At 57.2% G+C, this 9,871-nt stretch overlaps 2 protein-coding genes across 2 annotated transcripts in view; one reads left to right on the top strand and one right to left on the bottom strand.

Moving 5' to 3' along the window:
* The window catches only part of FANCA (FA complementation group A), a gene marked incomplete at its 5' end in the record, with an annotated part of 38,825 nt that extends 37,381 nt beyond the window's left edge, over positions 1-1,444 (top strand). Inside the window, 3 exons of the mRNA XM_025209144.1 lie at positions 237-393; positions 756-848; positions 1,305-1,444. Of these exons, the coding sequence (XP_025064929.1) occupies positions 237-393; positions 756-848; positions 1,305-1,412 (358 nt within the window). The remainder of the gene's footprint in view (positions 1-236; positions 394-755; positions 849-1,304) is intronic.
* Positions 1,445-1,544: 100 nt separating this feature from the next.
* Positions 1,545-9,871, bottom strand: ZNF276 (zinc finger protein 276; the record flags this gene model as incomplete). The annotated part of the gene is made up of 10 exons (XM_014521883.2): positions 1,545-2,317; positions 3,510-3,609; positions 3,800-3,917; positions 4,469-4,544; positions 4,622-4,732; positions 5,139-5,219; positions 6,633-6,711; positions 7,748-8,227; positions 8,481-8,533; positions 9,597-9,871. Coding segments are annotated over 10 exons (1,659 nt in total), but the record flags the coding sequence as incomplete, so codon positions are not given.

A 9,871-nucleotide genomic window follows, 5' to 3' on the forward strand; every position in this document is an offset into this window, starting at 1 on the left:
GACACCTTTGCTCAGTGATGTTTTCACCAGTTAGGATTTGTGGAATCCCTCGTTACAGCTGTTCAGCACAGCTCGGGGTGCTCACGGATGGGTGTTTGCTGTCGTAGCTTTTGCAGGGGAGGCAGTGGAAATGCTGGGTCAGTTCAGCCATTGCCTCTCTCATGCGTTAAAGCGAAGGGGGAGAGTGAACGCTAAGGGAACCTTTTGCTCACACTTGTTGCTATGGTTCCTTCTAGCCTCATCCCCGGCTTTCACCAGGAGCTGTTTGTGCGAGAGCCCGGCTTCCTTGCTGTTGTCGTTGACTCGTATATTCAGCTCCTTCGGCTCTTCGTCGACGGTGGGAACGCTCCTGGATCAGACCAAGAGGCACAAAGCGTGCATGCTGCAAACCCCGTGAGTGGTGGTCGTGGTCCATTCCCTTCCAGCCAGCCAGGCCTGTTGCCCCTCCCTGGTAGCTACAGTAGGCCTCCCTCCTCTCACTGCCCTACACAAATATTGACTCTCCAAAATGGCCAATGCAGTTGACGTGGGTAGTGCTCAGCTCAGCGGGGCACTAACAGCCTGCAGGGACTGATGTCAAACAGATTCCCATCAGCAGCACTAGCACAGGAGCTTAGAGCACCCTTTCAGGTGCGCCTGTGGTATAGGGATCCAGCCAGGGTGTAGCGGGGAGGGCCGGTATGCAGACAGCTTGTGCAGCAACAGGCAGTGCCCTGTGCTTGCAGTCGTGATCCTGAACCCAACCTCTTCCCCAGGTGGATTCTTTAGAAGCAATAACAAAGGCGCGGCAGTTCCTGCTTCATTCAATCCCCCGGTGCCCCAGGAAGAGCTTTACAAATGTGCACCAGGTATGTGGGGGTCTTCCCCCTCCCTTTCAGCCTGGGGGCTGCATGTCTTGCTTGCTGCCCGCACGTATACACCCCTTTGTCCTCCTTACAAGACTGACCCTGCCCAGTTCCCCAAGCGCATGGCATCACCTGCCTGAGGACAGGCCGCCCCTGCAGCACTGTAAGCTCCCGTCCTCTCTAGCAGGCTCTGCCTGTTCAAGTGACATTTGTACTTTCTTACCACGTTGTGCTTAAGAGCTGCGGGAAGTGTCAGGCTCACTTGAACCGCAGCCTCTGCGTGTCCCATGGTGTGGCTCTCCTCAAACATTAACACCCCCTGCTCAGTTGAGTCAGTACCAGTCCTGTCCCCAGCAGAGGCACACCTCAGCTGTTGGCAGGCAGCATGACCTGGCACTGATCTTGGCTCTCTCTCTGAAGCAGCAATGAGCCCCTAATACCAGCTTCTTTCCCCCCCAGTTCCTGGACCTCTGCGAAGAGTTCGACCCAGAGATGACAGCTGCTCTCTTGCACTACTCGAAGCCTGCAGCTGACCTGGAGTACCATGATGGCCCAGATCTTTTCTGAGTGGGGCTTGCGGGCCATGAATCTGGCCCTGCAGCCGCAGAGATGAGGGTCTAGCAAGACGCAGCTTCTGGAATCCAGAGCGGCTGGGCCGGCCAGCTCCTCCCCCTTGCAACCAGGACGGCTGGGTTCCGATTTCCTCTGTAAATAATTTATTACAAGCATAACCATGAAGCTCTCGTTACAATAAAAAGTCGGTTACAAATTTTAGACTTTGGGAATCGTGATCATTTAAAACCCAGATCTGATGGAGTCGCTCGTGGCCCCCTGGACCCTCAACGCCACCTGCCGGGGAGCGCCGGAGGGGCCTGTGGTTTGTGCAGCTACGTCCCAGGGGCAGCACGACGGGGTTGGATCAGCCTGTGGGTGGAGGGGGACTGAACCCCTGGCTTCCTTAGATTAGACGGTGATTGCTTAGGACGACACTGCTGAATCAGACAGAAGCACGGAGAATCACAGCATGGTCAAAGCTTTCTTGTTTTTTTGTTTTGTTTTTTTTTCCCGAGCAAGCTGAAGCGAGTTCCCCCGAGTCCTTTTGGAGACTAGTGAAATGTCGATGAGAAATCCCCACGCTGCAGTACGGTTTCTACAAAGCCAGATATCCAGGACACCCAGCTGCCCTTCAGGTGGGCTCCTGTTGGGCAGTCACTTCCGGCTTCACCGCCTGGCTCTCTGCAGTCCCCGTAGCATTCAAGAGGAGGATCTGCTCCGGCTCCAGTGGCTTGGCTTTGTCTTGATTCTGGGTGAGGGGGTGCACCATGGACATGTGGACGTTCAGGTTGTGGGCCTTTTCAAAGCGCTTCCCGCACTGGTCGCAGGCAAACTCCAGCTCTGCCTCTGCTTTGTGTTTGGTCATGTGGTATTTGAGAGACGCCCGCTGCCTGCACTGGAAGCCACAGATTTCACACCTGGAAGGCAAGACACTGCATGAGCAACAGTACAAGGGCCCCAAATGCTGCCGCTGGGGGTTGTCACATGTTGGGAAGCAGATTCTGCCTGCCTGACTGAAGAGCAGAAACTGAATTAAAAAAACCCATCTGCCCCATGCATCCCTGGTGGTGGCTGACACCATCCACTAGAGCCACCAAGACTGCAGGGGAAGGGTACAAGAGCAGCTCCGTACTCAACGTGTTTGAGCTCAGGCAGAACAAAGGAGGGAGGGGATCAAGCCCAAAGGGAACGCTGCAGGGCTGGGGTAAAAGGCAGCTCAAAAGCCAGCGACTCTCTGACATGTCAGACCAGCATAAGAGGACTTGTCATCTGGTGCAGACTGCGACCGGTTCCCGTTTCCCGGGGGGGCGGGAAGCAGCGATTGCTACGCTTCCTAGCACGGGAAGCAGAAGTGTGAAGACCCCGCTTTCCAGGAACCGTGGGGCCTAAATGGCCCAGGATGGTTCAAACTAGCTTTAGAGAGATCTGGGTCCGGAGCCCTTCCTCCTGCTTTCAGAAACCAGAAATCCACATTAATTGTCAACCCCCAGGCAGAACTGTCTCTTCCTCTTGGGGGTTCTCTGCTGTGGAGAACTCCACACCTCTCACGGTGACTGCTGCAAGAGAAGTGGATCCAAAGCATCACCTACCCTGAGGCTTTTCTAAGTGGCTTTCACATAAGCAACGGTCCTCTGCTTCCCTGACTAATGGGCAGCACAGATGCTGCCTCTTCATCTTGGCTATTTGCCAAATCAGTGATTTTTTTTGTTTGTTTTTCAACCAGGGTGCCATGAGATCCCTTTAAGACCCGGGTGCTAGCACTGTTCGGTGGGCAAACCTGATGCACAAGAAAAACCCAGAAATGTCAAATAGGAACCCACAGCTGAGGTCTTTCTGAGTTCTTTGCAACAGAAAAACTGCTCAATTATTTTTCTTCAATTTAAAAAAGGAAAATTAAGAGCTGGCATTTTCCAAAGGTGTCTTGAGTCAAAATCTAGGTTCTTAATGAAGCCAGACAGACCCATTCCTGCTTAGTGACCAGATGTGCATGAAAAAACTAGCAGGAACCAGCATTAGTTGGGGCCAGCTGCTGACACTGATGCTGCCTATTCATTTACCTCCTGTTCCCTCCCCCACCAGTACATGCCAGGACATGCGAGGGGCACTTACTGGAGAGGCTTTGCTCCCGAGTGGCGCATCTGATGGACTGAGAGGTGCTTGCGTTGCTTGAAGGTCTGCCCACATTCGTCACAGATATAATTGCGTACCTCTGCAATGAGAGCAGTGATGGGGCTGCAGGCACTGCTAACAGGCCCCACGCCAGCAGCTTTTCACAGCTCCTTCCCCAGCTGAAACTGGAGCCATCCCTTTGTTTCTCTCATGTGGTGGCACAGCAGAGGCTTATTTGTGCCCACTCAGGTAGGGACGGAGGTGAGGAGGCCGGGTAAGGACAGACATACCTGTGTGGATGAGCTTCACATGGCGCTGCAGGTACCGATCGATCATGAACACCTTGTTGCACCCGGGGTGCGGGCAGGGCCTCTCCCGAACCTCCTCATGATGCTCCTTTATGTGTTTCTAAAGACAAGGACCAAGGGAGACTCTTGGGGACTCCTCTGAAAGTCCAGAGTGGGTTTTCCAGAGCATGCCACAGCATCCCTCCCCACAGGGCAAGCCCCAAGGCAGAGTGGGCACTACCGCCGCCTCTCCTGGCAGCCTACACGTGGGCTCCAGCCTTGCTACAAGTGACAGGTGCCAGCATGGAGCTGTCAGTTGCAGCAGGCCTGAAGGCTGAGCCCTTCTCTAGGGATTGTAGTGGAGGAGCCTGATTCCCACAGCCGTTCAGTACCAAGCAGCCCATTACCTGCAGGCGAATGGGTGGCCATTGGGACGGAGGATGAGGCATGCAACAAAAGACTGAGCAAAGATGCACAATTACACAAGATCACTCACCCGTGCTGTTAGGCTGGGAGCGAGGGGCTGACGCCCAGCTGAGAGCTGGAGGGCAGCTTCTACACTGGTCCTAATCCTCTGCTGACAGGAGAGACCTCCTGCACCTTTCAATACCTAGCAGGAGCACCCCCTGCCATGCAAGTCAGCACAAGCCAGATGCTTTCTTCTCGACTTACCTTCATGCCGTCGGCCCCTCTGTACACAGCCGTGCATCCCTGGTAAGGACACTTGTAAATGGTAGGCAGCTCCTCTCTGAAAGGCAGAAAATCGCCACCGTGAGACCGAGTCAACCTCACCGGGCTGCCCCCCTCACACCTCCACTCTGTTACCTTTCACACTTGATCTTCTTCTTCCAGCCTGGCTTGGGCCCTGGCTTCTTCCTTATTTTCGGCTCTTCTGCCTTCTTTGCATCTTTGCTTTCACTCTTTTTGCTAGACCCCCTTGAGGAAGGAACAGGGATGAGAGGTGAATGAGACTGCGTTGGAGGACTGTATTAATGGTGACATATTGGCAGTGCTGCCTTTTAACTCACAATGCAGCATGGCTCAGAGGACAGAGAAGAAACATAAGCTCGTTGCAGCCAGGGTGGGACAGAATTGGCAGTGCACTGCACATGGGACTGGTGGTGGGGAATAGGGCCTATGACTGATGAACTGAGGCTAAGGCACAGCAGCTCTAGTTGCTGACAGACGGGGGAGAGGGTGGCGGTCTGTGGGGAGCTCAAATCCCAAGGCTGACTGCGAAGCGCCCTTCCCTGGGGGCAGGGGAAGCCCATGCCACACCTAGTCCATGGACAAAGGCACCAGAACCATGTTCACCTTTAGCAGAGACAAGAAAGGCCCTTACTTCTTTTCTGAGTAAGGCTCAAAGGAATCGTCTGAAGACGGTGCGTTTCTCTTATCGTTTTCATCTTCACTCAAGAAGTCTCTGAGAAAAAGAACAGGCGCTTTACTCAAGCAGGGCTTGGCCAGCGCCCGGCGCTTGGATGCTCTGGTCTCATCATTCATTCTTCACCGCGCTAATGCATTTGTCTCCCTGGCAGGAAGTCACAGCAACCAGGGCTGCAAAAAGCTTCTCTGCTACAGCCTCAGTGCACACAACCCTCCCCCCCACAAAACACAGGAAGCTACCAGACGAGTTCCTCCCAAAACTAAAGCCCCATAAGAATAATCTGGATGTTTTAATGAGAAAATCTGGCAGTTCCACCACCAGCCTTTCCTGGAAGAGCCGGGACGGGTGACCTGCACGGAGCAAGACCGTGAGGCCGTTGTTCTTCAATGTCTCCTTCCTGACTGCACTTATGTATGTTGGGGCTTTCTGTGCTAATTACGTGCACAGAAGTAATTAATTCAGGAGGCCAAAGAACCCAGTGGCATCTTTTACATCGCTATTTAACATGTTTCACTAAGGGCCTGAAGTCGAAGGTTGCCAAAGGCAGCACCAGACCTTTGACCTGGAACATCAACGTCAAATAGCCCCAGATGCAGTTTTGTTTCATAGATGCTAGGGTCGGAAGGGACCTCAGCAGATCGTCGAGCCCGACCCCCTGCCCCGGGCAGGAAAGAGCACTGGGGTCAGCTGGGGGCAGGTGCATGTCTAGCCTCCTCTTAAAGACCCGCAAGGCAGGGGAGAGCACCACCCCCCTTGGACGCTCATTCCAGATTCAGAACCTGCCTCTGAGAATTTGGCCCAAGTCTCTTCCACTGACCCGTGTGGTTTGATGGACTGGAGAAGACGACAGGCTCTAAGCAAACCTGACCGCCACCTAGGAACCCCACGGGAAATGTGTCCTCTTGTAAGAGGAGCCAAGGCTTCTCTGGAAGCGCAGCCTGCTGGATTCTGCTGTGGGCATCTTCACTAATGAGCACCACCAGGATCCAGACCTACAGGAGCTAGGAGGGTGGCAGAGATGCCAGACAAGGCTTCAGGACTGGCTGTGGAGCAGAGCAGCAGCTACGGCTCAACCCAGCACAAAGCCGGGCAAGAGCAGGCTAGTATTTTTCAGAGCGGAAGGTCCTTGAGAGACGCAGAGGATCTGTTTTGCTGGAAACTCTCTCAGGAGCTGCTGAAAGCATCTGCCTCTAGAAGGGATTTCAAGCACCATCGAAAGGGAAACCAAGCAACACTATGCAAACATCAGACTGGGGCGTCGCGAGCAGCCAGAGGGGTGAATCCAGCACATCAGCTAAGGAGCTGCTGGCACGCCTGCTACCAAGAAACCGCTGTGTGGGTCCGGGAACAAGGGGCGCAGACCGCTCTGCGGAGGGAGGACACCCCTAGGCCGAGCAGTCTCATGCTTGCAAAGACATTTAAGCTGTGTTAAACCCACTCTTCTCTCACCCCTCAGAAAGGTCACTGAACTCGTCTTTTACCCGCTCATCCGACGTTGGAGACAGAACCTGCTTCCCACTCAACTGTCCTAGGAAAGGAAGGAGAACACCGCATGTTACACGTGCACGGCAGCAGCTGAGCCCGCGAGGATGGCTGCGGAGAAGGCCGCGCTGGAGAAACTCCTTGTGGCAGCTTGTTACATAAAAGAGATGCAGGACCAAACCAACCCCTTCCGCTGGCCGAGGCTTTAGCTCCTGGGCTGTGGAGACCATGTGGGGTTTCCCCTTCTCCTGCATCCCTCCACAGCCCGCCCCCCAGCCCCCGGCTCCAGCCAGCAGCAGCACATGGCTGTGGCATGTTTGAAATTGAGCCTTCAATGGCATCTTCCTGTTGCTAGCAACCGGGCATCTCAGCAGGTTTGGGAGCACGGTGCAGGACACTGAGTGGGGTCGCTCCCGTCCCTGGGATTGGCCCAGCCTGGGTTAACAAGGGCAATGGGAGGAGGGAGAGGGGATTAAAGGTGCCCGACCCGCTACTCTTCATCCAGCCCTGGAGCTGCACCAGATGTTTCCCCACAGCCTTCCAAGGGGAGTCGCTGCAAGGGGGAGGGCAGGGCAGCCCGCAGCCACTCCAAGACTCGCGTTTGAGTGATTCAAATGAAGGACAGGGCAGTGGCCCCAAGCTGTGGGAGGGAAGTAACCTTCCCAAACACAGCCCTTTTCCCGGAGGACTGCGAGCGAGACGGTGAGACACCGGCCCAAACACAGGGTGGGGCCTGGGCACGGGGACGAGCCGCTCACTGACACAGCACCTGTTTTTCCCCACAGGGCTCGGGCAGCACTTTCCACCTTGAGCCCCTGGGGACCAGGCAGGTCTCATCCCCTTCTGCAGCCAGGGGAGCGGGGGCAAAGGAACTTACCTGAGGTTGGGAAGCGAGGTGGTGGCAGAGCCATGCTTGGCACCTGTAGAGTTGACACCCAGCCCCATGCCTAGACCCCCTGCCCCTTCTCTTCTCCATGTGTTTTGGGACCTGCCTGCTGCAAGTTTCCTGCTGGCACAGGTGCCACCCTGGAGGACCCAGCGCTGCCAAGGGCAGAGGGCTGCAACTTAGGCCAAGCACTTACCTGGGGCACCGCTCAGCGGAGAGGCCGCCAGGGGCAGTGTTTTCTCCTGCAGAGAGGCCACGCCATCCAGCTGCGCGCGAGATGAATCCCCGCTCTGTGACGTCGGGGTCTCCGAGCTCGGTGCCGCTGCAGCCCCTTTGCTTCCTGGCACCTGGCAAACCGCCGTCCTCGCAGGGGCCTGCTGGGGCGTGGGAGCCGCATCCGTCCCGGCCCCGTTGTCCGTCAGGCGCTGGGCTGCGCCTTTGTCCCACTCCCATTTCACGGCCAAGGCGTTATCCACCAGCACGGTGCTGCAGTCCGAGTCCATGTCCATGACGTAGTCGTGCCCATCGCCGCAACCCCACACAGCGCGGATGATCCCGCAGTACTCAGACGACAGCACGCTCTGCAGAGCTGGCACTGATGGGCAGCCCCCAGCGTGGGTGTGGGTCCACGTCACCAGGCTGTGCAGGCACTGGGGGGTGGACGTGATCAGGTCCACTGCGGAGAGGGATCAGCATCAGTGTGGTCGGCCTCCCGGGCTGGTGCTACCACCCCTCCGACCAGCCAGCACAGGGAGGGCACAGCTCGGGGGCCTCAGCGCGTCTCCAGCCAGCCCTCTCCTCCCCTCCGGTGATGCTGCCCGGGCCCCAGGAGCCGACACCTCATGACCCCGAGGGTCACTGCTGAACGCCGGGGAAAACCCACCAGGGCCCCTGGGGTCTGCCCCGACACGGGGAAGCCTGGCACTTACCCAGACAGGAGGCTCCTTCTTCCGTCCCCGGCTGGGCCTGGACGTCACTGCTCCTACACACCAGAGAGAAGCAACGCATAGGAAGTGAAGGTTGAAGGGACCTGGGGAGGTCACATCGAGTCCGAGCCCTGCTCCAAGCAGCACCAGCCCCAACTACATCATCCCAGCCAGGGCTTTGTTGAGCTGGGGCTTAAAAACCTCCAAGGATGGAGCGTCCACCACCTCTCTGGGGAGCCTGTTTCAGGCTTCACCTCCCTCCTAGTGAGAAAAATCTTCCTAATCTCCAACCACAACTTCCCTTGCTGCAACAAGAGCCCATTGCTCCCTGTCCTGCCGTCCGCCCCCACCGAGACCAGCCCAGCTCCAGCCTCCTCAGGACCAAGCGCTGCTGCCCAGGGCTGGGGCAGAGCAGCGAAGCCTGGTGGGAAACCACATCTCCCCTTGGCCGTGCGGATGCTAAAACAGACGCTGAAAACGCCACGTGCACGTGCGCACGCAAACGACCACACACACAGCAACGTGCTCCTCGGCCATGTATGCGCTTGCACTCACGTGTATGCACAAACATGTATGCATGACAACGCCCTCCTCATCCATGTGCTCGCACGCACAAACATGCACGCACACGGCAACGTGTTCCTTGTCCATGTGCACGCACGCACAAACATGCACGCACACGGCAACGTGTTCCTTGTCCATGTGCACGCACGCACAAACATGCACGCACACAGCAACGTGCTCCTCGGCCATGTATGCGCTTGCACTCATGTGTGCACAAACATGCACGCACACGGCAACGTGCTCCTTGTCCATGTGCACGCACGCACACGGCAACGTGCTCCTTGTCCATGTGCACGCACGCACAAACATGCACACACACAGCAACGTGCTCCTCGGCCATGTATGCGCTTGCACTCACGTGTGCACAAACATGTATGCGTGACAATGCACTCGTCGTCCACATGCACACACGCATAAACATGCACGCACACGGCAACGTGCTCCTTGGCCATGTATGCGCTTGCATGCACGTGCGCGCACGTACACACAAACAGGTACGACGCGGCCCTGGCCCCATGCACGCGCACAGCGGCGCGGCGCGGCGCGGCACTGCACCTGTGTGGGGGCTGGTGCGGGGTGCAGGCGCGGGCGCGGGGCGCGGCGTTGACGCGCTGCAGGAAGGTCTTGAGCAGGCCGCGGCACTTGTAGAACTGGGCATGACACTTGTTGCAGACGGAGGGCGGCAGGCCGGCGTCGCGGCGCACGGCCACCCCCAGCAGGCGCTGGAAGTCGGCGAAGAAGGCCTGGTCGCGGCGGCGCTGGCGCGGGGAGCTGTCGCCGGCCCCGGGCGCGCGGCCGAAGGCGGGGCGCAGGCCGGGCGCCGAGAACCT

This window comes from Alligator sinensis, unplaced genomic scaffold, assembly GCF_000455745.1.
Source record: "Alligator sinensis unplaced genomic scaffold, ASM45574v1 scaffold255_1, whole genome shotgun sequence".
NCBI classification, from domain to species: domain Eukaryota; kingdom Metazoa; phylum Chordata; order Crocodylia; family Alligatoridae; genus Alligator; species Alligator sinensis.